General features: G+C 39.0%; 1 protein-coding gene across 2 annotated transcripts; it reads right to left on the bottom strand.

Annotated features, from left to right (window-relative positions):
- Positions 1-9,078: 9,078 nt before the first annotated feature.
- Positions 9,079-27,514, bottom strand: LOC137286506 (oxygen-dependent coproporphyrinogen-III oxidase-like). 2 transcript variants are annotated; one of them, XM_067818420.1, is made up of 14 exons: positions 27,409-27,514; positions 23,939-24,038; positions 22,919-22,982; positions 22,312-22,395; positions 21,417-21,467; positions 21,041-21,115; positions 19,553-19,671; positions 19,138-19,204; positions 17,606-17,728; positions 16,551-16,662; positions 15,659-15,738; positions 13,461-13,540; positions 12,638-12,767; positions 9,079-11,614 (listed from the first exon to the last, which is right to left on the bottom strand). In XM_067818420.1, the coding sequence occupies exons 2-14, from the start codon at positions 24,028-24,030 to the stop codon at positions 11,528-11,530; spliced, it is 1,164 nt and encodes a 387-aa protein (XP_067674521.1). In that variant the 5' UTR covers positions 24,031-24,038; positions 27,409-27,514; the 3' UTR covers positions 9,079-11,527. The 2 variants fall into 2 exon arrangements, with proteins under 2 accessions (XP_067674521.1, XP_067674522.1); XM_067818421.1 differs by lacking the exon at positions 27,409-27,514 and adding an exon at positions 27,306-27,383 and having other exon boundaries at positions 11,229-11,614.
- Between the last annotated feature and the right edge of the window lie 269 nt (positions 27,515-27,783).

Genomic DNA, 27,783 nt, shown 5'->3' with positions numbered 1-27,783 from the left:
ATGAAGTTAAAAATAGAACACTTGAGCGAAGGAAGTTTCGGAGTTTGTCTTGAAGAGAGCTATTATTTCCCAGTTCCATTCACTGGTCACCAAAGACCCAAAGTTGAAGCATAGAGTCTTCAGCTAATTGCCACGGTAGTAGCCTAGGGTTAGGCCACCCGAGGTTTTCGGTTCTCGGCTTACGAATATCGTAAACCTTGTTTCTTTGATGAAATGAGACGTGACAGAATATCTGATTATTAGGTAACAGACTCCGTTCGTTATTAATGCCAGAAACGAACCTGATATGGCTGGACGTCCAATGTTCGTGAAGACCGCATAGATTAATAACATTTTAACGAGCGTGTACTTACCAGAGCCCGTTTCACACAGCTCTCGTAGCGCAACGACTATCGTAAGTGAATGTTACAGTATAGGAAGTACGAATGCTACGAGAAATGTTCCGAGATCATAAGCTTACGAGAGTTTTGGGTAAGTTATCGTATTTTCTGTGTTAACAGGTAAACGAATCATAAGGGGAACCTTAGCTGGGCCTAGCCTTCTGTCACGTTATATAGGCTTTGGGTGGTAGACACTAGGTGTGCCTTAATCTTGCCTAGCGGTAGTCTAGATTTGCATATCAATATTTGTATGTTTGTATTTATCTTTGACCCCGAAATTGAAAAGAAATAATGAAAAGACAAGAAAAGAAAAGAAAAGAAAAGAAAAATGATCATGATCATGATTGTGTTTCTCTGTGAAACCAAAGAGTCATTTGTGACGGAAGTATAAATCAAAATCTCAGAGAAACTTATTTCACTGAAACCTAATAGTTGTGTTTTTTTGAAAAAAATGCATGAAACTAGAATCTGTTCCAGGCCATGCTGCTCGTAAAATCCCTTGGCAACGAAGACTCATACCGTAAAGGTTCCGTAAAGATTCAGAATTGATCTTCAGCAGCCAATGCTTGTCGTAAGAGACAGTTAACAGGATCGGGTGGTTGGGCTCACTGACCTGGTCGACACATGTCATCGTGTGCGTAGAAAGATGCAGTTGATCACTTGACTGACCGGTTCAGACTTGATTATTTATAGCCCGCCGTGTCATAGCTGGAATTGTGCTGAGTGCGGCATAAAACAACTGCCAAACCACCAAACCAAATCACAACACCGCACACTTCGCAGCTCATGTCATTCGTAACTACTCGCCTCTTTCCGTGACTTTCTCTCTTTCCGAGACTCGTACCCCTCTCGTGCGACATCATTGCCAAGAATCGTGGCAAACCAATCAGATCATTGTAAAACGCATTTCAAAACATGAAAATGGCGGAACCGTTGAACTTTGAAACTTCGCTACATTATACAAAGCACAATTTAAACATAAACTTTGAGCTACAAGATGAACAACTTTCAACACTGAAACATATTTGCAAAGGGAATGACCGTATTGCTGTTTTGCCCACGGGATGTAGATATTCTAAGAGCCATGCTTGGAAATTCAAAGTTAGCTTTCGTTGATAATAGTACAAGACTATTTTCATCTTCATGGCCGTTTGCGCTTAGACAGGACCCAGTCGTAAACATGACCACAAGAGGGGTACGAGACGCCATCCGGCTTGGCGGAATGACACGAGTAGTTACGAATGAGCTCATGTCACTCATGAAACCCATGCACAGCGACTGCATGCGCAGTCCAGAGCATTACACCGGATACCGGAAGGAACGTTTCTTGGGATGCGCAAATAAAGCTAATTCCAGGAGAGTGTGATTGCCTGCGTGCGCGTATGTGTGTGTGTCCCCCCTATCAAAAGGTATTTATTCTTCATCAAGAAGAAAATTGACTGTACTTATATTTTCAATAAAAGATGAATCACGTGACCTGATTAATATGACAGGCAGGTAACCGGTATAATCATGTGTACCGCGTGTTCAAACAAATCTTACGACTGTCGTAACTCTACGTTAAGTTTGAAAGTTACGGTCATCTTAGTGCGTATGTGATGTAACAAGTACAGGTGTCATCGTTATCTTACATTTTTTATATAAAATATTTCAGTTACAACAGTTACAATACTAAAGCATTAATTAAATTGGAATTATAAAAGATGTTCCTTGGCTGTCAAGACTCGTCTCCATGGGCCAAAGTCACGTGATAAAAGGTAGATATGATTCTTCTTGATCGTCCAGGCTCTCGCCCATGGGTCAAAGATACGAGGGAAAACGAGATCTGCGTCTCGAATCTACACCCACTTTCTCTTGCAAAGTACACCAAGCTTCACGTCCGTTTCTCTTTGAGATATAATGTATGGCAAGTGTCAGCCGAATGCGCGAGGGTTATCTCTCCAGCACTTCCGTCAGAAGCCGTCAGAAAGGCAACACCGCCCTCCAACCTTCGCTATCTACACTACAAAGGCCGACGGAGAAGGGAAAAAACTCGGAGCATGATTAGAAAATAAACGGTGGCGATAATAGTGATACTTTTATCGTAGAAGAAACAGAGTTATCAAACTTGGCGATATCAACCGTCGCCATATTGGTTTTGATCGTCTGTGGTATTTGAATGCTCGTCTTTGATCGACGGACAGTTAAACATTATAAATTTGATTGCATATCAGTGAAAACTTGCAGATTCCTCATTAACTGTTTATGTCTTCTTCCTTCGAGTCATTAGTATAGGAGACTAAAAAACTGACATGTGACAATATGTCGGCCATACTTCGGTTAACTTCGACACTTTCCGGGCAAAACCTGTGCACATACCACGAGTTAATTCATTTGATGCAGGGTAGCTTTGAAAGCCGTAGCCTGTCGCTGACGTGCAAATATCAGAAACGATGGGGGTAGCCTAGTGGTTAAAGCGTTCGCTCGTCAGACCCAGGTTCGATTCTGCACATGGGTACAATGTGTACGGTCCATTTCTGGTGTCGTGATAATTATTGCTAGATTATTGCTGAAAGCGGCGTAAACCTAAACTCACTCGTTCGTTCCCAGTGAGTTCGAATCCCTGCTTGAGCATATGGTTCGTATAAGGCATCCTTCGTGTTAGGACTACACCATACATCTAGAACTCTTGAAGATCCGGGTTAGAACTGATCTTTAGTGACCCATGCTTGTCGTAAGACGCGACTAACGGGATCGGGTGGTCAGGCTCCCTGACTTGGTTGACACATGTCATCGCAGGCTGCAAATAAAAAGTAATTGCGATTGATGCTCATGATGTTGATCACCGGATTGTCTGGTCCAGACTCGATTATGAAAAGACAGGTACCACATAGCTGGAATATTGCTGGGTGTGGCGCAAAACAACACCAAACGCAAAGCAAATCATACACGAAGCTGACCCCCAGCGATATATCGGTAGCAGTGGCTTTGCAACTACCGCGCTGAGGACTGGACTGCTCTAACGGTACGTTGTACATACCATTAAAGCGGGCATTTTTATTTAAATTATTTAAAACGAAAAATTCGAGGAAAGGAGTAGGAGTGTGTTATTACAGCATGAGATGCTGAATCAGGCCGTCTAGTTACGAAAACGACGAGAAAATGAAGCGGTGGAGATACTTCCCATCGCTTCCCAATCGCGCAGATCGATGCTAATGATGTTGATCACTGGATTGTCTGGTCCAGACTCGATTATTGACAGACCGCCCCCATATAGCTGGAATATTGCTGAGTGCTGCGTGAACCGAAACTCGCTCTCTCAATCCAGTATCTTAAAAAGTGTTTTTCAGAATATCTTTCACATCAGGGTAAAATTGATAAACGAATTTTGCAAAATTTATGTCAAATCGGAATGTAACTGGAGAAGGAGTGCAGAGGAAATATACGAGCAGCCTTTCTTTCAGCTCTTCGAGATGACTGATATCCTGGCATAAAGCAGGTGATCATCATCTGTAATAAATGAAGTAAACATACTGTCACAAACAAAAAAGAGCATCAATTTAACGATATGGTTTTCATAAAGACATTTTGTAGGCATCTTCATCACAGTCATGGCAGTTGTTATACGCCGCAGCCAAAGGTGCCTGCTTTAGAACGACTGCTACTAGAAATTGACTAGAAATGAATAAAAATTAACTAGATTTGACAAGAAATTGAAAGAGTGCAGCAAAACAATGAAATAAATGATCGTACTTGGACAGGCGAACACAACTTTCATGCGACCTCTCCCCTACCGCCAGTTTCTTCAGTCTTTCAAGAGTTACCTCCCTTCCGAAAAATCGGCGTGAACCAATTCCATAGTGAGCAGAGCACATATGATCGATCATGTGTATAAAAGGGGCGTTTGTTTGATTGAAATTCGTTGTACTTAGATTTATTGAATGTAATCTTTTCTCTTTGGATCATAGAAAATTAGTACAAGTTGAATTCTAAATTTTTGGGCAACTGACAACCTGAAAATATTTAAAGTGAAGAAAATATATATTTGATTCCTTAAATTGCTGCATTCCCGTATATAATTTGTTAAATACATGAACGATTGCATGGAAAGGCAGGACTTGACTCTCAAGCTGAATGTTTGGATTTACCTTGCTTCAAAAGTCACTCGGGCGCCCCTGAATAGCAACGTCCTCGTGGCGGTTGCTGGGTAACGCCAATGGCTCTTCACCCGAGTGGACCCGGGGTCGAATAAGTCCACAGCAACCCACTGCTGGTTGTAAGAGGCAACCAAATTGGGCAATCCCTTTGCCTGTGTTGGCAGAGGAAGGTAGTCTGGTGCTTGAGGATGACGAAACCGGCAATGGTGTTCACTAATCTAACACACACCTTTGACCCTAACTATGCCTTGACGGGTGGTAGAATAGGTCCGATTCTACCAATCGGCTGGCCACGACTTGCCCTGTGCATGGAATGTTTATACAAAATTTGGCATTTCATAACGCTTTTGACATGTTCTAAATGCTGACTGAATTGTGCCATGACCAACCAGCTGCGCAGGCCCATCTACAGAAGGTGGTGGCTCATGGACCAATCTGGTGATGCTGACCTCTGCTGTTTCCAATTAATTGTCATGGACCGAACCATCCTGACTTTTAATCTGGTAGACAGCTGCAGCATTTCATGTCAAATTCGCTGGAGCATAACACCCCATCACCCTCGGTCTTTGCAGCTTGGAGATCCGTTGCAGTGTAAGATAGTCCATGTTGACACTCCATGGCGGGTGGGGAGAGGACATGGCTACCCATCACCCGGTTCCAAACGACGACATATCGATTCGGACAACTTCTCGTCGGACGAGAGTACGCCCACACAACCCGATTACTCCCCACGCTTTCTAATCATTGAAACACGTGACAAGCAACCTTTGCAATTGAATCCATTTGCAGTATCCAAGGGTATCGCTGGATATCGCAGGCTGCAAACGTCACAAAAGCCCTATCTGGTTCTCACCTCATAGAATGTGCTCGAAAACAGCAATCCCCGAATCTACTGAAACCACAAGAGTTTGTCAATGTAAAAGGTTGCTGTCTCAGCGCGCAAAGCACTAAACACGTGTAGAGACATTGTACGTGACAGAGCTCGATGCTTGTCTGACATGACTGAGGAATTAATTATCCACGAACTCTCTCAGTAGTCTGTCACAGCCGTAAAGAGATTCACGATCACTGCGGCAGGAGCTGATGATATTCATTATCAGCTTCTCAAACACATCCCTGATTCAAGTTTGGAAACCCCACTAAATACATTCGATGACATTTGGACAACCGGAAACTTTCCTCCCTCGTGGCACAATGCAATCATCATAGCAATACCAAAGCCTGGCCGGGATCATACTGATCCCTCAAACTACCGGCCTATATCAACAACTATTTGTATTCGTAAAACCATTGAACGCATAGTCAACAATCGATTAATCTGGTACCTGGAGACCAAAAACTTCCTTAGTGACCTCCAATGTGGTTTCCAAAAGTACCACTGAAAATCAAAGTGCATCTGGAATCATTTATAAAAATTCCATTGTCAACACACAACATGCTATATCTCTCTCTTTTTTGACTTGGGAAAAGCATGTGATAGAACGTGGAAACATGGTATCTTAAAAGATTTACATGGATTTGGATTGAAGGGCAGATAACCTCATTTCATATCCCAGTTTTAAACAGACAGTGTCTAGTAGGGGTGGGTTCCACATTGTCTGGCTATTTCCAACAAGACCAGGGCGCCCCTCAAGGCAGCATCGTGTCTGTCACCCTTTTCAGCATCAAAATTAACAGCCTTACAAGCTTTAAATAATTTGTGTTGATGGGTCCCTCTTCGTGGATGATTTCAATATTTCATGCCGTGGTAAAAATATGCATGCAATAGAAGGGCAGCTACAACTCGGCCTTAACAAAATCCGAAAATGGGCAAATGAAAATGGCTTTAAGTTTTCAAAATCCAAAACAAACTGTTTTCACTTTGGCCGTAAATACAAACCGCACAAGAAACCAGACCTACCTTTAAATGGTACGCCTAGCAAGGTGGTGGAAGAGGTACAATTCCTGGGAATTATATTTGATCGCCACCTGATATTCTTGCCACACTTAAAATATTTGAATATAAAGTGCTTGAAGGTCCTCGAGTTACTGAAAGTCGTTTCAAGTACAGAATGGGGAGGTGATCAGACTATCCCCCTTCACCTGTACATATCATTGGTTTGCTGAATTATGGTTCCATTGTCTATGGTGGAGCCTGCAAAAGCAATCTACAAAAATTGAATTCTATCCGCCACCAAGGCCTTAGGCTCTGTCTCGGTGCCTTTAGGACCTCTCCGGTAGACACTCTATATACGGAGGCTAACGAATCCTCCCTTCAACAACGCCACATTAAACTTGTACTGCAATATATCACTAAATTGCGCTCAAATGCGTCCAATCCAGCATACAACTGTGTTTTCAACTCTCTACATGAAAACCTCCTTTTTTTAAAGTGCCCCGTCTGGTCCCACTACTTGGCATCAGCGTTCAACCACACAAATGTGCAGCAAAAATTGATCACGATATCATAGCACCCTAACGGCTTCTGTCTTCGCCACCCTGGGAGATGGTGAAGTCACAGATCGCCAAGCTCAAACAAGTCAGAAAAAAAACACCCTGGCGTTCCAACATGAGCATAACCAGTTACTTTCCAAGTATAACACTCAGAGATCCCTTATCACAGATGGATCCAAGGATGCTGGCCAAGTTGCCTGTGCTACAGTCATTGGATCCAAGACTGCCTCCTCTAGAATCCCAGACAGTTCCATCTTCACTGTTGCGACCACAGCTATCTTTACAGCTTTGACCTATATTCACCACCAGACACACTCGAAAAACTTCATCGTTTTAACAAATTCGTTATATTGCCTTAAATCACTTCAGAAAGTTACTTCATGACACCCTATAATCCTGGACATTGTAGAACTTTACAACGATCTTTCTACTGGACAGTATGACATCGCCCTCTGATGGCTACCAGGTCACGTCGGCATGGCAGGTACAACATAGGTTGCTCTTGGCAAGCCCTTATCTACACTACAGTTCCCTTATTCTCGAAACGTTCGTAGCCCTAAGAATTCTTAACTTTGACCGTAGCCAGTGTGTTCACAATGGGCTTAGGCTTAAGAGGTTCGTAAGGCTACGAAGATTTCGAGAATAGCTAACAGGATCCCGTACAGTGACGTCACATCCGCTATCCAAAGTTACACTCGTAAACTCAAGCAAGAAAGGCGGGATACATAGGTAGGAAGAAATAAACTTCATGAACTGAAGCCAACAGATGGTTATACCTACTTGGGTTGTCAATCAAGACGTGATGAAGTAGTTTTACGACGATGTCGTATTGGCCACAGCCGTTTCACTCATGACTATCTGTTGAAAACGGAGGGTGATGGACCTCCCATGTGTGTCTCCTGCAATGAGGTGTTCACCATCAAGCAGATTTTGCTTGACTGTGTGGCTTTTTCAACGGAAAAGAAGTCCCATTATGTTCCGAGAAATCAGAAAGGTCTGTTTTCCCGTGGGAGCGGGCATCTTGATCGTAAATAACCTGAGGGAAGTTGACCTATACCACAAATTGTAATTTCATTGGGAGAATAACGAATTCTTGCTTTTGTATTCCATGCTATGGCATCTGTTTTTAAATGGTGGTGAAATGAAAATATATGTTTTTACAACAAAGATATTTAACACCATGGACTTAAAACGGTAATGGATTCAAACGTGATCTCGTCACTATCAGGCTGGAATAATGCCAATGTAATGTAAAACCAACTCAACTGAAAAGACAGTGGCTGGTTTCATTTTAAATGAGATTTCCTTGCTAAGGGACGGTCATCAGTTTTGTATGTATACATGTACAATATAAGGATTCAGAAATTTGGCCATATATTATGGACTGTCCCTAGTGCCTATCATAATGAGGTTGAGATATAATACGATATGCATTAAATATATATGTTGATTTGTATTTTTTCAAGCTTGGTTGCAGACTTGCAACTTCTTTGAGTTTAGGGTTTAACTGTTTTAATTTTCTTGTCAGTCAGTAAAAGAGAGTGAAACTATTTCAACCTGTTCCCATTTCATATAAACTAATACATTCATTTTGGGAAATGATTTCAAATGAGACAATTCTAATGAGAACAGAAACCATTGCAATATGCAATAAGTATTGCAATAGTTGTTTGCAAGGGCTATGAATACTGAAATAGCATCCCACTGCCTGGCCCTTAAGAAGATGGTCAGGGTACCAATCAATCCCCTTTTATGAAAGGGAGGTTACTCTCATTTCACATCACACAAGGGAGGTCACTCTATTGGGCACTGCACACATGGGAAAGTGGTTAGATAATGGATAGATAATCTAGTCAGTCTCTGATATCATCTGGCAAATTCTGAAACACTGGAATAATATCGTCATTGGCTGTTCACTCTGATGAAAAAATGAGTGAGTGAGTGAGTGAGTTTAGTTTTACGCCACTTTTTAGCAATATTCCAGCAATATCATAGCAGGGGACACCAGAAAGTGGGCTTCACACATTATACCCATGTGGAGAATCGAACCCGGGTCTTCGGCGTGACAAGCGAATGCTTTAACCACTAGGCGACCCCACCGCACCTGATGAAGAAATGACAAACACTTATTGTCAGGTAAAACCCTTTATTAAATCCTTGTACACTAATACAACAATCTTGATAGATGTAATGCATACTCTATATTAGTGTTCACCTTCACAGTGCATTCAAACTAAATCAATATATACACATGTGAATATTCAAATATAATGAATATATTAATATCTTGATTACATCAAAACTAATATAAAAAAGGACCCTATGGGACCCTATGCACAAAACAAGGTCAATGTATGAGATGCATACAGAAGTCTTCACGCAAGGCTAGATATCAGACCACTTGTATCATATAACTTGAACAAAATTTGATTTTAAGGAAAATATAATCTGCAGTTTGCAGTTGTAATAAAATGAACATAAACGACATAACAAAATCAGCATATTAAACACCCTGACAACTTCAGGACTAATCTATAAGTCTGTTCATTCTCTGATGCTGATACCAAATATTTCTATGACAGTCTCTGCTTTCTGTGTCCTATTTTAAGAAAGTAGAAGCTTTGAAAATAGTAAATAGAACAATAGTAAATAACTACCTATTTATTACTAACTTTATGCACTACATCTTCATCCTTTGAAAACTGTTACATGCTGTGTAAGGTTTTTAAAGCACTCCTTTGCATATTTTTTCTAAATGCTGAAGTCTTTATTAAAGTGTAAATACACTATTTTTAAAGTAGTAACAAAATAGTCACTTTAAGTGAACTTAGCCCCAGTGTTATTCAATATACATGTACTCCTACACTTGGTCTATAAAAACCTAGTAGGAGGTCATGTCAGGTAACCTTTGAGTGACCTATAACTGTCCAATCAAATGCAAGACGGCTAAATGGATTTAACCAATCAGGCATCGGCTAATTTTTAGGGTTCAGTGGGACTTACAAAATACACCAGTCACTAACAATGATTGCTCAACAAATGAAAATATTGCCCAAAACGCTAATTCCAGCATTTTTTCACCGTTGTGGCGAGCTCCATGTGTATTACCCGTAAGCAATTGAAAATAGCATTCAGAATCATTCGGGTACAAACCTTCGCAACGGTAAAACTTCAAAAGGTATGAGCGAATTTCCACTTTCTTGATTTGATAAGCTGTGTTCTGATTGGTCAGTCTCAAAGATTACCTGACATGACCTCCTACTAGACCAGTTTTACATTAATTTAAATTACATTTAATTTCTTAACTTACTTAAGAGGTGAAACCTTAAACTTGATAAAAACGAGTGTCGGCCTGAAATGTAAATAGCTTTGAGATATATTATCAAAGGCCTAAGAGGGATAAACAGAGGTCTTGATAAAACATACCTGGTATCTTAATAATCTTTATCCCATGAAAGTATCTTTGGCTTGTGATAAGCTGTAGACTCAGTAACTCAACTGAGGGAAAAAATAAGGGATCACATGAAAGGACAAGCATCCCTATCCACAAGGTTTCTTCTGGGTCGGATACATCTTTTTGAGAGGGTTGGGCTGATGCACACTATTGAGAAAAAGGGTGCACATTTCATTTTCACTTGAGTTTCAATGGTTATTTTACAAAATTTCAGGACAAGGGGGGATGGGCTGGGGTGGCACCCCCTACAACCCCTCCCTGGATCTGCCTATGTTCTTAACAAGCTTTGTATCAAACAGTTTGTGAAGAAACCTGAAAAAAATAAGACAACACTTGTGCTTGCATGTGATCCCTAATTTTTTCCCCTCAGTATATTGATCTGTCATGGCTGGTGCATTTCATTAGGTTTCCTTTAAATCTTTTGAGTAGTATATGAAAAATATTTACATTGATGTTATTATGATTTTGATAGGTATCATTCTGATATATGAGAACTTTTCATTCTAGAAATTAATTTCAAAAACACCATCAGTGAACAACTCAACTCAAATGACAAGTGCTAACACTAAGCATCTTTTGTCTGTGTATTCAGCTTTTAAAATGATTAGGTATAGAAAATAACTGTAAAACTCGTATCAAAAATAGCAGAACACCATTCATACATACTTTCTGCATCAAAGCACATGCACTCTGTAGCTGCACATACATGACACTGGATTTTGCGTCCAATAGATTCTTGAAAAAACAAATAATAATGCTGACCCCAGCCTAAAGTTTATGATCCCTTACTGGATCAGAAAAACTATGTATTTTGTTTCATATATATTTTAATTAATTTACTGATGAATAGTTACAGATGTAAATAATATGATACACATGCAAGTGAAATGAAACACAGTTTTCTATGATTCATATTGTCTTATATCAAAATCAATCTGTTTTTTTGGTCAGATCAGTAAGTGTTCTTGGTTTGACTGAGTTGCTAGACTTACATAAATAAATGTTCAAATATTGATGAATATTATGACAAATGTGTCTTGACGTTCATCCATTCATCGATAGTAGGGTCAAATCATGGCCTTGACCTCTCCATGTCAATGAATGTTTACAACAAGTGTTTGTGATCAAACCCAGTCACGGGGGTTCTTGAGAACGTCCATCAGCTGTTGTTCTCGGGACCCTGGAGTCGGGGTATGACAATATTCCCATCGCTGAAACACAAGAGTGAGTGAGTAAGAGACAAAGAGTGAGAGTGGTGAGAGTGAAAGTGAGTGAATGAGAGAGTAAGAGTGAGTGAGAGTGAGAGAGAGTCAGAAGAGAGTGAATAAGTGAGTGAGTGTGTGAGTGAGTGAGAGGGCAAGTGAATGGGTGGTTTTGGTTCGGTTTGGATGTTGCTTATTGCAAATTACGTTATATTCTAGATATATGACTTCACCTATACTGTAAACGATCATGCCTGGACCAGACATTCCAGTGACCGATGTCATGACCACCAATGAGTGAGTTTGGTTTAAATGATGCTTTCAACAATATTTCAGTGACATTATGCATCAGTATGCATGAGAACAGATGATTTAAATTTTGGAGGAAAATAATATACCATTATAAAAAGTAGGGGATGTTCCATTTTGTGAGCATACCTCTACACAGTGCCAAAGCATATGAGAAAAAAGTAATATATATCCCTACAGATGAAACATTTCCAAAGGAGAGGAATAAATTGTCCCATTTCCCCTAAATGTCTCTTTATCATCTCTTTCCTCACTGACTTCATCATGTGCATTTTATCTATCTTGTGAATCCAATATTCCCTACTTTTTTCAATGGTATAACAAGTGCCATCGGCCCCTATTAAAACTGTTAATGCTGATTTACGATAATCTAAAAAAATGACTCAAATTGATACGTAAATCCTGTAAATCTCACGCTCAAGTTATGTGGAAAATTCTCATGCCTGAGTTGATGTTGAAGAACTTAAAGTGATGATTACCATATTGTGACACTCATGAGCATGACAAACCTTGAAACATTATTAGGGCAACTCCGGGATTTGAACCCAGGCATAGTTTGATTGTCAGTGTCAAAAAACTATTGCTGTCAAATTCAGATCAAATGTTAGCATTCAGTTTTACATAGGGTTTGTTCTAAGCTAGACATTACCTAATTATTGTTCTTGACAGGCTTCCAAATATGTCAAACTAAACAAAAGTACCACACATTAAAAGAGAACTCACAGCATTCAGTGGCAGAGACATCAGTATGCTCTCGAATCTGGCGCCAGGTGTGTACAGGCCAAACTTGGTGCCACGATCGTAGATCAGGTTAAACTCAACATAACGGCCTCGCCTCAGTAGCTGCCATTTTCTGAAAAATTGATAGTGTTACTATTTTCATGTTTATGTCACAAAATATTAACTTTGCTATAGCAGTTGCAGAAAATTTGTGCTGATAGAGAAATTATCTACTAAAAATAGGTTTAGGGTTTTATTAAATATTTATCAAATAACTTGGAAAACCAAAACCACAATCTTACTCTAAAATATGCCATATAATTGAAATTACCTGTGATAGCAGTTTAAATGTATACAATCTTAAGTCCCTAAAAATACACACATCTAGAACAAGCATCTTTACTAAGGTGACATAATTAGCGGCTGCAAATTATCAAATCAAACTTAAAAAGTACTGAAAGTGTTGGTCATTGATAAAGAATAAGTCAACTGTCAATGAAAACATGACCAGTCAACCTCTCTTGATATTTTGCTCCATAGTTGTTCAAACACACAAATATTTTCAAGACTCACTTTCACCTCGTCATGAATGTCATAGTGTACGAAATATGCAAAAACAGTAGAGAAATTGCTCACTAAAAAACATTCAAGGGAAGTCTATGAAGAAGATCCAGTGAACCATTCTCGAGATTTCTTGCTGACGCTCTTCACATGCAGTTTGATTTGCTGACTATGAAAATTATGTCACCAAAATCGACTGAGTCCTCCGTGGCTGGGGATATATATTTAAGTATTGCACTCACAACAATGAATAATCACAAACTACCTTTCATCATAACTGTAGCCTTCATTTCTGTGTTTCCAGACAATTGGCATATATGATGGCACCACAGCTTCGGCACAGGACTGAAGACATAAAGGTTATACCCTTAAGTTCATTTTAATTTTGCATACAATATTTTTTAAATATTTATCACATTTCCATATTTTCAGGTGTTATCTGTTACTTTCACCTTTTCACAATATTCCAGCAATATCATGGTGGGGAACACCAGAACTGGGCGCCACACTGTCCCCATGTGGGGAATCATACCTGGTCTAGACAAAGCTGGGTGTCAAATCGGCGGGTGAATGATTTGACCACTAAACTACCACCCCTCCCCTGAACCATTTGAACAGATGATGAGTACGGCTGACACATGATTACATGTAATGGACAAATGAGCCACAACACAAGTTCACTTGACTTTTAATAAATAATGTTAATAATAATAATACGCAAGATTTCTAGAGGTGCCCTATTTGCTTACTTAACAGCCTGAGGAGTTCCACATGTAAAATACTGTATGGAAGATAGTATATAAGTGATGCAAAATATTAAAGGCATGGTAAAACACAAAAAAGGAAGGAGTAAAATTGTACACAGTGATAAAACCAATGATACATTATGTGAAATAACAAGCTTTAAAATGATGACTTTTAGAGGTCACTTGCAACCATAAAATCAAACATAAATTAAAACACAGTTATCACTTATTCATGATACATAAATGCCATGCTGATTTATAAAAACCAAATAAACAAAATTTAAGCGTATAATCACAAATCAAATGTGCAATATTTTGTACTTGGGTTTACCTCTCTCGAAATGAAGCAGCCGCGATACCGAGCACAGTCAGTGCCGGCGGCAGTGTACTCAAGTGTTACGAAGCCTTTTTCAGTGGCCACTGGTTTATTTGCCAATATGCTTAGCCGTCTCTTTTTGTTTATGGATTGTAAGCCTGATAGGTGTTAATTTCAAATTGCATGTGGTCAATGATTGAAGTTGTACATTGCATATTGTCATTAGCAGACAGGCAGGCAGACATATCGGTGTGAATAAACAAGACATTAAGATTTGTCATATGTCAGAGTCTGCTTATCACAAACAACATGTTATTTTTTTCAATGTAACGAGTAGATTATTTACTTGTTTGTGTATACAGCCAAGACTAGACTACTGCTCATGAACTCATACTCCGGACAGGCACGCATACTGTTCGAACCTATTCACTGCACGTGTTATGAGCACAGCACAGCATAGCAGTTGCAACCCCTTTTTTCCGCCAGTGCTAGAAGAAAATTAGTGAATCGTTTAACTCCAATTTAACACGCTTTTTCTAATTGTGTTTTTTTTCAACTTTAAAGGTTGAATTGGCAGTTTTGATGATTTGTTTCAGTAAGCGCATGCTGAAAGGTACCAAAGTTGTGTTTTATGTTGCATGTGATCCTCAAGAGCTTTCTTAAAAATGTTCAGTGACGATGAATGTCGTAGGCTGAATGGAAGACTGTTCCATAGATTTGCTGAAATATTGTTGAAACATCTGTGGCCATACGTTCCAATACGTGTCTTTGGTTCACAAAGGCGAGGTTCAGATTCTGAACTGAATGACCTAGCAGGATAATGTTCCTGAAGACAGCATGGGGCCAAACCCTGGAGACATTTATAGACATACATCAGTATCTTATACTGGCATCTCTGTCTGACTGGGAGCCAGTGTAGCTTCTCACTCACAGGCGTAACCTCCTCAAGTCGGCCAGTTTTGGTAATGAATCTAGCTGCACAGTTCTGCACCTTCTGGTGTCGATTGGTGAGAGTTTCAGGTAGTCCATACACAAGACTATTTCCATCATCCAGATGTTACTAACGCAAGTACTTGAGTCTTACAACAATCTCCTGTGATGTATCAGCATAGGGCTGAAATACTTCTGATCTGGAAGTAGGATGACATGACGATGGCACTGACTTGTCTCCCCATTGTCAGTCTGTGGTCAAAATGAACATCAAGTTTCTTCACAGAATCAGTTGACTCGACAGAACTCTCTCCAACCTATACGTGCATGTCACTGGTGTCAACTTTAGAGTTCTTGGAACTTTTAGCATTGTTATGACATGTTATTTTGAAATGAAGCTTCGGATGAGATTTAATGACCATTATGTTCTACCTCAAATACTTCACAATGAAGTGTATGTTTTATACTTACTGTAACAAACTTGAAAGCCTCGTCCTGAGTAGGTTCATCAACATCGTCAAAAAATATACCTCCGACACCTCGACATTCACCTGAATAACAATGAGTAGCATGGATACTCTTGAACCTTCCATAGCTGTGTCAGTTCCTCATATACTGCTAGACTATTCTCATATACTTCTCCTATTCAAGGAGCCTGTGCAGTATACACGTTTCTGACAAGTAGGAAGGGCAGTGAATGTAGATAAATACACTACAGGTACATGAGGGAATTAAGCACAAGCAACACGCTGACCATGGCGCGAACTCAATGCCGCTTCTGTTCAACATGTGTCCAGTAGTACGATATCACAATCAAAACACGATTCACACGAGGAAATTGAACTTTTCAATATTTAGACGACAACCTGTTTCCCTCTTGTTTCAAATGGAATGTTCTGGACAGCGTTCCCATATATGCAAATTGGGGTCATTTGTCAGGTCATGGCTCATCTAATACTTGTCAAGCAGTAGAAGTAGTAAAGAATGTAACTCATGTCTGTATAGAACTATGTGGAGCAATATCAGACACAATTTCAAGATTAGGTTGATATTAGGATCACATCTGAAGAATCATATCATGACAAGAAAAGTTTATACATTATGTATTTCCCAACTGAATGTTTATGAAATAACAACAAGCTGATGTAGTTTCAGTCTCCTTTTTACAACTGAAAAGAAACTTGAACAAGTAACGGGTGGTCAAATCTAAATCAAAGTGAACCAATCTGTGCATTTATCAATCGAAGTCAGTTACTAAAACTATCAGTTTGGTTTTCATTTCTACAATCGATTAACTGCTGTTGGTGTCTCAACAACTGCAATTCATTGATAGTTTGAGGCATCGTACAGTTGTTATTCTAACCTCTATGTTTGATGACAAAGTAGTCGTCACACCATTTCTTGAAGCGTGGGTAGAATGACTTGTTGTGCTTGTCGCAGGCTGACTTCAACGTCTGATGGAAGTTTTTCACATCCTGACACAGAATGAATGATTGAATTAGGAGGTAAACATCATGTGTTGGCCAATTTCCGGGTGTTATTGAGTATTTGAAGCACGGGAATGCATTTGGAACCGACGGCGTCAGCCGGAGGTTTCAAATGAAATATTCCCGTGCTTCAAATACTCAATAACACCCGGAAATTGGCCAACACATGATGTTTATCGACATTGTAAACACAAAAGTAAACCAAAGGGGTTTTAGTGTCTGCACTCGTTTATATCGAATACGGACACAGCAGTGAAGTGTCATCAGCTGGCCGTTTCAGCTGGTTCTCATGGTAGCATCTGGAGTTGCTCATTTGTGACGTCATTCTAACTTTACGTCACAATATGATTTGAATGACGTCACCACTGTTGATGACACAACAAAACAATTGTTTACGTGTCAATACGCGGTGAATAGTCTTTCAGTTTCCGGGAATCTAATACCATTTGATCATGTTTTTCAACCAATCAGATTACAGAACACAGTAACTTTTGGTTTACAATGAGTGCATGGACAACAAACAGACAAATGAACATGAAAAATATCAAATGTATCGGCTTGATGTTTTAGGAGAGCCAGAATGGAGGGTTTGGCGTTCATCTTGCTTTGAGCATTATTTTAGTTATAACACATTTGTGTGAACTGGATTTGGGAGGACAGCTACAAGTGGTACAGTCTCAGACGTTTTCACCATTGCAGTGAGTGAGCATCATTTCATGCCAGCAGTAGCATGCCAAGGGACACCAGAATTGGGCTTCAAGCATTGTACTTATGTAGGGATTAGAATCCGACTCTTGACATCTATGCAAACATCCTTAAATGATGTAACGTCAACACTTGGAACATTATCTTTAGGCAATATCTTTTCCAGTTTCAAAGTTGGTGCCGCAGGTTTTGGAGATCAAGACAGTGCAAGGGTCTGTACACTAACCTCTTCTATCAAGAAGTTAGGTGTGAGATCTGTTCCGCCACCAAACCACCACTGTTTGCCGTCTTTTGTTTCAACCTCAAAGTAGCGGTAGTTAAAGTGGATGGTGGGAATATGAGGACTTTTCTGAAACATGAACATGTAAATAACATCAGATGGATGAACAGACAGCCTTGCTGGAGTGAGTGAGAGTGAGTGAGAGTGAGTGAGTGAGTGAGTGAGTGAGTGAGTGAGTGAGTGAGTGAGTGAGTGAGTGAGTGAGTGAGAGGTTTTATACCGCACTGAGCAATATGGCGGCAGTCTGTAAACAGTCGAGTGTGGACCAAAAAATACAGTGATCTTCTTTGAAAGGCATTTCAGAAGTTGTATAGATGAAGAAGAAACAAGTTCTGTGGATAGAAAACTTCATTGCAATAAAGAAGATGACTATCCAGAGAATGTGGTTTTCCTTAACGATCAGTGGTCAGTAGCATGAGGACTGATATACACAATTGGTTTAGAAGAACGTGTCAGCCAAGTCAGCCGATCCCATTTATCGCCTCTTACAACAAACTTGTCTTACTGAAGACCAGTTCTTGTGTTATTGTGTACATGATTGGTCATCCAATGTTTTCTTTTTTTCGTGAAGGTCCCGGGTTAGAATAGGCCTTCAGCAATCAATGTTTGCTATAAAATGCGAATCAGCTTGTCGTAAGAGGCGACTAACGGGATCGGGTGGTCAGGCTCGCTGACTTGGTTGACACATGTCATCGGTTCCCAATTGGGCAGATTGATGCTCATGTTGTTGAGCACTGGATTGTCTGGTCCAGACTTGATTATTTACAGACCGCCGCCATATAGACGGAATATTGCCGAGTGCAGCGTAAAACTAAACTCCCTCACTCCAATGTTTTCTGTATATTACAGAAAATACTCAGGAACCAGTTGCACACTGTTTTTAATTAAATAATGTAGTAAGTGGGTTTGTCTTGTGGTTCATTTGGCTCAAAAGTGGACCGATGAATTGCAATCTAACTAAAAAACTAATAAACATAACATACTCAATTAAATGCTTATTATAATCAAACATCATACAACTCTGAGTTTTTGCAGAATTTTTGGTACGAAAAATAAAAATGTTGTTTTACAAACTATCATTAAAACACTGGCACAGTTCACGGTTTGTTATGAGGGAGGAGTTCAGAGAAAAGGACAAACAGGTTTTTGAGAAAAAGTGCATAGAAAGTTACTTATTCATTAACTTTTGCTGTCTTCATCATTTCTCACACAACTGGTTCTAAAGAGTTATAAAACTCTTAAACTGGATGACAGGACAAATTAGGTCATGGGGCTGATGTCTTGAACAAAGGTTTAGGTTATCAGGAATTCCATCTATTTGTAATTTTTCCAATAAAAAAGGACAATAGCAAATCATCTCAAGTTTTTCTCATAAAACATCTATTACAGTGAACTTTCTAGGATGTTCAGCAGAAAAACAGAAAGTGTCATATTAACTATTTCCTGCATTTGCCTGAAAAAGCTCTCTGTCAACTTACGGGATGAATGACTGCACTAATACCAGCTGCAAAAAATGGAAGTGAGATTCCTTCAAGCTTCTTACCCCTGGAAACAAACATCAACATCAGCAATGTAAACAACATCAAGCTGCATACAACACATACCAAACAGAAACAGAATCATTCTCAGCTTTTTCAGAATGTTACAAACTTCCCCCATCAGAAACATGTTTTTGAAACATTTTGAGTTCACTATTAAGGTCTGACCAATTTTATTTTTCTTGTTTTACCGCTTTTCGTCCTCATAAAGTCTAAATCTGATTCTAATGCTGTCTCAACAAAATAGTGGTTCCAAAGTCTTTTCCTTCACTTCAGTCTTGACTCTTAACATAATAATGACAGCTGGCATCCCACACCAAAAAGCTTCAAAAATTATTTTCCAAGACAATAATACCTTGATCTCATCTGTTGGACGGCGCCTGGTGGCAGGTTGCCATGGACGACTGAGATATTAACTCCAGCTTTCTCAAATACTGTGGCGTCCTGCATGACACAAGTAATGCCACCACCTCCCTACATCACAGAAAGGTCCAAGTCATAGACAGGTCAATGTGTCACTCTCGATATGATGGCAGAAAATACTTAGGCTACATAAAAAAAGTGAAATGTTTCTGAGGCATCGGCATGTCACTTTTATTTGGTGTGTAACAATTTTTTAATGACATTTAAAAAAAATAATTTTGACTTGGCCGCATCCTGATTATTCCTTTGTCCACTGTAAGAATGAGTGTGGCTGAATCTATTACTCATTAACATGTGCTAAACTTCCCAAGCTCTATTTTTGAGAGGAAGAGAATAAAAATGTGTTCCTCCGACATCACTTTTTTTTCTATCAAAATAAGAATTCCTACCGCCCTTGTCACTTTTGAAAAAAATGTGCCCGAGAAACATTTACTTTTTTTATGCAGCCTTACACATTCAGGCCATCATACTGTTTGCTATTTTTCTTGTCAAGGAATTTTTAAACAGCCCATAATGATTTGAATCTTCACCAGAAAATCCATTGTAGACATTAAGAAAATTACTGCAAGACATTAGAGTACAACACAGTGTATTCATAAAGTCACAAATAATGACAACACAGTCAGTTTTGGTCACCTCTTAGAAGACGGGTCATTGGTCGCCAACCTTACAAGGTGAAACATTTGCAGTGCGGAGTTGTGTCCCTTTGTATACCAGAAACCTATGATCATGGGTTCAAATCCCTTTGTTCCCCAGTTGGATTTCTGGGTGTGGGTGTGGGTGTGGGTGTGGGTGTGGGTGTGGGTGTGGGTGTGGGTGTGGGTGTGGGTGTGGGTGTGGGTGTGGGTTCTGGGTGTGGGTTTTTTGTGGGTATTGCTATTCAAACTTCACAATATGATATACTGCGGTACACTTTTTGCAAAATGGTCCACCGATACAATTGGCATTTTCCATGACTATGACTGGAAAATTTCATGATATCAAAATTATTACTAACATTAGTCTTTCCTTTAAATTATCATACATTAGCAGTTTTGAGAATGCTTTTGGTCATATAAACACATGACTTTTAAACCACATAAATAAACAAACTGGATTGGAAACAGCACTCATTGTATTGATAAACGAACCAAACTGAAGACACTCCTGCAGACGCCTTTTCTCCAGTTCTCTTGTACAATCACATCTAATTTTGATAGTGGCATTGTTTCAAAAGAAAAGAAACAATAATTTAATAACCATCCTTCACCGTCACAATATATTGCAATACACCATCACATATCACAACATGAAAATTTTGGCAATACCCTGAAACACTGTTCAAAGCACCACTAAACCCTGAATGTCCATGGAATAAGATATGGTCATACCACAGTCTTCTTGAACTTAATCATTTCATTCATCCATGATTCTTACATACCTCTTTCCTCTTCCATCTATCCACCTGGAATTTCTTCTCTCCATCTGCCTCCTCTAAAGCACGGCACACTTCTCCCTATTATAAAAGTCAGGACAGTTTGAAATTATTTGATCGCATCTCAAACATGCCTGGACCGGTAAACTGGTTTCATTGCACAGCTATATTTACTTAAAGTCTTAAAGTTCTTTACAATTAAGTACTTAATGCATCATTACTGGCAGAACATACTGCCCCCAAGCTGGAGGTCACCCAATACGTAGTCAAGTGTTCTTTTGGGAATTGATAAAATTTTGATAGTATATATACATATATGCTTGTGTGACACACTAAATATGAAAAACAACACCATCTGAAAACATTTGAGGTTTATCTATACCTGTATTCTCATTATCATCATCTCCATTCTGCTTTTCATGTCATCGGAATTCTGAAATTAGAACAGTTATTCAACACACAGAGAGAATACTAAATTATGTCCCGTGTCATATCATAGTTATGAAACGAGTGGATGGTTAGGTATCCAGCGAGCGAAAGTGAGTTAGATACCGATACCATTCATGAGTTTCATAAATATGGTGTTACATGGGACATGGTTTAGTATTCTATTTATTACTCATCCAACATTAGCAAAATAATATCGAGAAAAATTCTTCTTTCCTAAGAATTGAATGAGTGTTGTGACACTCAGTTTTCCGCGAGTCAAGCAAGGTCTAATACTATTGTGATAGAGGTATTAGCATTGTGACAACATAACTGTAAAACGCTCTGACGTCATACATACTGCATTGCACGACGTTATTACACAATGCGTGAGTAATAAATGACTTTTTGTAATGGAACTTTGTGAGGACTGGGTTTATGACTTTAACTTATCTGTCGAGGATGATGATTGCTGTTTAATGAAGTCAGGAACATTTCTAATCGAAAAGACCCTTGAAGTTCCGGGTTAGAATTGGTCTTCAGCAACTTTTGTTTGCCGTAAGAGGTGAATGATGGGATTGGGTTCACTGATCTTGTTGATGCTTTTCCCAATAGCGTAATCTGATGCTCTTGATGTCAATCACTGGATTGTCTAGTCCAAACTCTATTATTTACAGACCATGGCATGCTGCTTAACATTAAAAAATAGAGAAAAATCACACTGAATATAGTGGACTGGATATAATCTAAGTCCAGACCGATCAAAACAATATCTCAGACATACAGGTCACAAAGTTTTGTGCCACAAGGCCGGGTTGAAGCTTGGAGTATATTATAAAAAGGTCACATACCTTCTGTAGATCTTCCATCTCTGTGATTGGTTCTGCCATCCACAGCTGCCTCTGACTCTTGCTGTCAAGAGACTTGGCATAAGCCTGAAACAGAGTAGCATCAACAGAGGACATAATATAGGGAAGCCTTCCATGTGATGACCATCATCATCCATTAATGCATGCTCACAGTGCTGCATTATCGTTATACCAGTCAAAGGACCTGTTTTCCCTTGAATTTCATTCAGATCATGTTTATGGTCACATTGTCATTTCATCCTTCCGGGTACCCATTCAATGCTGGATGAAGAGAGGCATCTGTTGAACAGTCATGACATGCAACCAGGCATCCGTTGAACAGTCATGACATGTAATATGTTTTAGTATGGGGCAGGCCCAAAATCTAGTAACTATTTACAAGTAAGACTGGCAGCACAGTCACCCATCATTCATGAATTGAACACTTGGACCCAATGGCATCCCCTCATGACAATGGCCAGGAAGTCCTATCATCATCGCAACAGGGGTAAAATATGAGAAGACCATACTGGTGTCCTCTGCCGTGATATTCCTGGAATACTGCTGAAGGCAGCATCTATCCAAATTCACTCCTTGGCTCATGTCTTACCGTAGTGGTGCCTCTCAGCTGGTAGTAGGCTGTTCCACCCACAACAAAGCTCACGAAGCTCATTCTGCAAAACACAGAAACATCCAAGAATCCAACTCAAGAAGTCCATCCACTGACCGTGTCACCTGTATCAAGTTTCTCTTTATAGTTTCCACTGATACCTTGAACGAGGGGGTCAAACTATCCCATGGTACAATATCTCAAACTGTTTCAACGAGTACTGGTCATGTTGAGCGGCATTTGAAAGCCAGACAGGCATTGACCTATAGCATGAAAACTTTCTTCTCATCCAAAATTACAACCAGGAGAAAATGTTATTTTCCAAATGAACCCAAAAGGTGGGCACCATGAAATCATATCAAGATATCCAAAATATCAAGACATCCGTATCCATATTGAGTTAAAAAAATGAAGGATTTTGCAGGGACTGAGAAATCTTATCGAGACAACCGATATTGACTTATCAGGGTTTGACACAGCGGTGTTTGACTGTTTATCTTACTTCAATGTTCATAATTCACATATCTGCAAATTAAGTTTATATGCACTTCACTTGCTCTAGACTGACAGTTGACTGTATGAAGAAAAAACAATATTTGAAAAAAGCAAGTAGACGTTAGTTTTATGATCATTATAAATTACTCATTGAGTGAGTTAAAATTTTACATCATATCAGTAATATTTCAGACAAATCATTATGACAAAAACTTATGTACTAAGAATATATATGTAAAAATCTCTCCACAGGGAAGCATAACGACTTGATTACCACAAATTAATTTAAACTAGTTTCAGTTCAGTGTAAAACGCTACATCATTTCATAACAGCACAATAAAAAATCAGGGTACAGATCACCAACAACTACTCACCTACCAAGCACAAATTTCACAATTTCCGATACACAATTCACATAAAAAAATCACTGCATTTCTGTTGTAGAATTACATGACTCTAATTGTTTGGTTATACCATCAAAAGGATTTATGAAATGTTTTACGGGTTAATAAATGTTTGCTTACCTGTGTTTCTTCACATGCGGTAACAATCTTGCAACTGTCACCACTGTCAGGTTTTTGACAGTCCGGAGACACTGGGTCATGACACGTGCCATGATGAACTCTGTCACAACAAACGTATGCATAATGTTAGACAGTAGATTATTATATACAGAAAAATACCCAAATCTTAATATTTCTTGTACAAAGTGATGGAATAGAGTGGTTAAAGCATGCTTGTGATGTTGAAGATCTGCTTTTGATTTCTCTCATGGATACAATGTGTCAAGCCCATTTGTGATATTGCTGGAATATTGCCAAAATCTGTGTAAAACCCACTCACTAACATTTCCTCATAAGAATCATGATCGTTCATCATTGTTAGATTAATATTTCTTGCTCTTTAATATAAACAAAAACAAAAAAACCCATAAAATAAGTGATCATGGGTACTATATCAATCAATGGCATTAATTGCTCCTTACATAAATAATCTCTAACCAGTAGCAATAATGTTTTAAACTATTCCTATTGATTTCAGCACTAAAAGCAATCAGATTAGCTAGATATTAAAGATGACAAAACATGTACTTTTCTGAAACCTATCTGAAAGTTTGATTCAGTAGATCATAAATATCAATGTTAATTAAAACTGAAAATTCTGTGATTTCTATAAATAACAATGCATATTCCATGCAAAACATTTTTATGGCAACAATATACACCAAGTAATGAAATAACAAACTCTGATGTCACAAGCACCAATAATAATTCCATTTTCTTCAAACGTGGGAGGGGTATCGCAGAGAATTTCCATATTTCGATACATTGTGATGCAAAAGTATACATTGCGACATGTTTGCAATAAGAAGTTATTTCTGACAAAAGAAACTACTTACAATTGAGGTTATACTTGATTTATACGACAAAAACAAAACAAAATGATTATACTTGACTAAATTTGTAACAAAATAAAAATGCAAATAATATTTGGCACAAATGAAACAAGGAAAAGACCAATTTAAAAATAGAAATATTCGAAGATTTCTGAGGGTTAGGAAGTTTTCTGAGTGCATGTCAAAACACCGTTTTCCGATATGCATATTGCAATAAGTATCATTTTCATAGTTGAACTGGTGAATACCCCAAAAAATTGTTATATTGCGCAGCCCTATTCTCTTCATCTTACAATCGTCCTATTGATGGTCAATGGTTATGACAATGGGATGCTGAGGGATACAGCTTGTCAATGTTGCTAATGCTGTTATCTGTGCTAGTGAAACATGGGATGCCCAATGTCTGACCACCTGTTCACAGTCCATTTTATCAGAAACAGAATTGATTCTTGAAACAGCTGCCTGCTAATAAATCTGTTTAGATACTCCTCTCATATGTTTAGTGGTTGGACTTTTGTTTTGTATGGGGTGGCAGGGTAGCCTATGAAAGTGTTTGCTTATCATGCTGAAAATCTGGGTTCCTTTCTTCACATGGGTATAATGTGTGAAGCCCGTTTATGGTGTCTGCCACCATGATTTTGCAGGAATATTTCTAAGAGTCACGAAAAACTATACTCATTCACACTATTATGTGTTATCATATTACTAGACTACTTTAAAAAAGCACTGATGAGTTTGGTAAACATAATCTGAGTAGTGTCAATTAACCAATGAAGGTCTGCATATTACATGCAGCCAGAGTACTTGGCATATTAACAAATGGCTTTTTGATCAGAAAAAAAATTTGGCAAATGGCATTATATCCAGGGTGGCATTATGACCAGGGTATTATATAGGCAGGTAATCCGTTCTGGCAAAAACATGGCATAATATCTAGGGTGGCATTATAACCTGGGTGCACTTTATATCATTTAATCCAGCCAATGATGCAGGTCTCAGATTAGTCTGTCATACAGACCCTGAGTGAGTGAGTGAGTTTAGTTTTATGCCGCACTCAGCAATATTCCTGCCACATGGCGGCAGTCTGTAAATAATCGAGTCTGGACCAGACAATCCAGTGACCAACAACATGAGCATCGATATCTGCGCAATTGGGAACTGATGACATGTTTCAATCAAGTCAGACTGCCTGACCACCTGATCCCATTTGTCGCCTCTTTGCCCAAGCATAGTCGCCTTTTATGGCAAGCATTGGTTGCTGAAGGCCTTTTCTACCCTGGGACCTTCATGGGTCCAAAATTACAGACCCTGACACAACTAAATCTGGACATCCAAGTCAAGTATATAGGAATATAATGTAGTTCAGGAACTGAGAGACAGACTTGTGTGCTTCTACTGTTGGACCTCCACAGTCTACCTGATAAGTGTCTTAAGTTCAGATGTGGTTTATTAAGACTTAAATACAATGAAGAGAGATGGTTAGGAATCGATAAATAACTTCGTTTATGACCATACTGTAATTTAGGTACTAAAGACGAGTACCATTTTTTATTCATTTGTCCATTATATAGCACACTACGAATCAAATACTTTCTATATGTATATCATGAAAATACGATCGTGTACAAATTTAGATCTTTTCTATCAATGGATAATGTACTAGCTTAAAAAGGCTAGTAAATTTTGTAGTATGTGTAAAATTTGAGATGATAGATATCACAAATACAATATTTGTTCACTATAATATATATATCCAAAATGTTATGTTTTAAACTCTTAGGCATATTGCAATTTATCCAACTGTATATATTTTGAACTGTATATGGGCCTGATGCCTTCGTACTTTAAAAAAACACTTGAGACTTGACTATAGGATTGAATCAGTAGTAAATGAGAAGGCAGTGCTGTTCTCCGTTCTATCTGTTTGGTTCTCTACGATATCTCAAGAGAGATGGTTAATACATGCTGTCAGATGGTTGCTAAGAACTACCAGTGACAAACCAGTATCCACTAGATACACAGGATGTTTGTGAATGTTTTTCCCTTCATTTTCTGGCTCTGCTGATTAAAGTTCAGAATCTGACTGAGTGTGTGACTGTGAGTGACTTTACTTTTTAAATTTATGCTGCTTTTAGCAATATTCCAGCAATATCCACAATCGGGGTCAATTGAAATGGTCTTCACACATTGTACCCATGTGGAGAATCGAACCCTGCATTACAAGCAATTGTTTTAACCACTGGGCTAATCCACCTCCTTAGACTGTCATGTCATGCTAGATTGTTGTAAGACATACAACCTCAGCAATGGTACATGCAATTCTAAACATGCATCTCGTATATTTTATTCCCGACTGGATACTGTGACATTATGCACTGGTTTCAGAACGGGCCTTCGGGACAAAAACTAGGACACTTGTTGAATGAATGTAAGTTGTATTATTTAATATTTCACTGCAGAGTACCTCGCTATCAGACTATCTCACTGTCACGTACCTGTGCACAATCAGCTGTGCTTCACGCTGATCGGTAGGTCGGTAGCTCACTGTCTCGCACAGATCGAATGACAAAAATGTTATGATGCTACTAGAATACTTACACGTGTAGCGCTGTCGCCTGCAGGTGAGGATCAGTGCCACCTGTACGCGTGATATCGCACGTAATATTGCGGAGCACAGTTTGTGAACTTGTTTGCTTACACGTGTGTCACAACCTTGAACTTGGGGTCACTTGAAAACCTTGACATTCAGTGTTAGACTGGTTCGAACGACTTTGTTACGCACATACCGGTCCTAGTTGAGAGTCATCAATAAAATATCAAACCAAAGAGGATAGGCATTGCAGCGCGTGATTAACGGCCATTTTTCCAAAAAACGATGGTATTGTTGATGTCAATGGAGATATATCCGTACAAACAACAATTTAAGCCTTGAATGACAATCCCTGAGTTGACTGGTGTTTTTCCTCAATCGTA

The sequence above is a fragment of the Haliotis asinina genome, chromosome 6 (assembly GCF_037392515.1).
Source record: "Haliotis asinina isolate JCU_RB_2024 chromosome 6, JCU_Hal_asi_v2, whole genome shotgun sequence".
Lineage (NCBI taxonomy): Eukaryota > Metazoa > Mollusca > Gastropoda > Lepetellida > Haliotidae > Haliotis > Haliotis asinina.
Note: the sequence above shows the minus strand (reverse complement) of the source record. Positions and strands in the feature narration are given on the sequence as shown.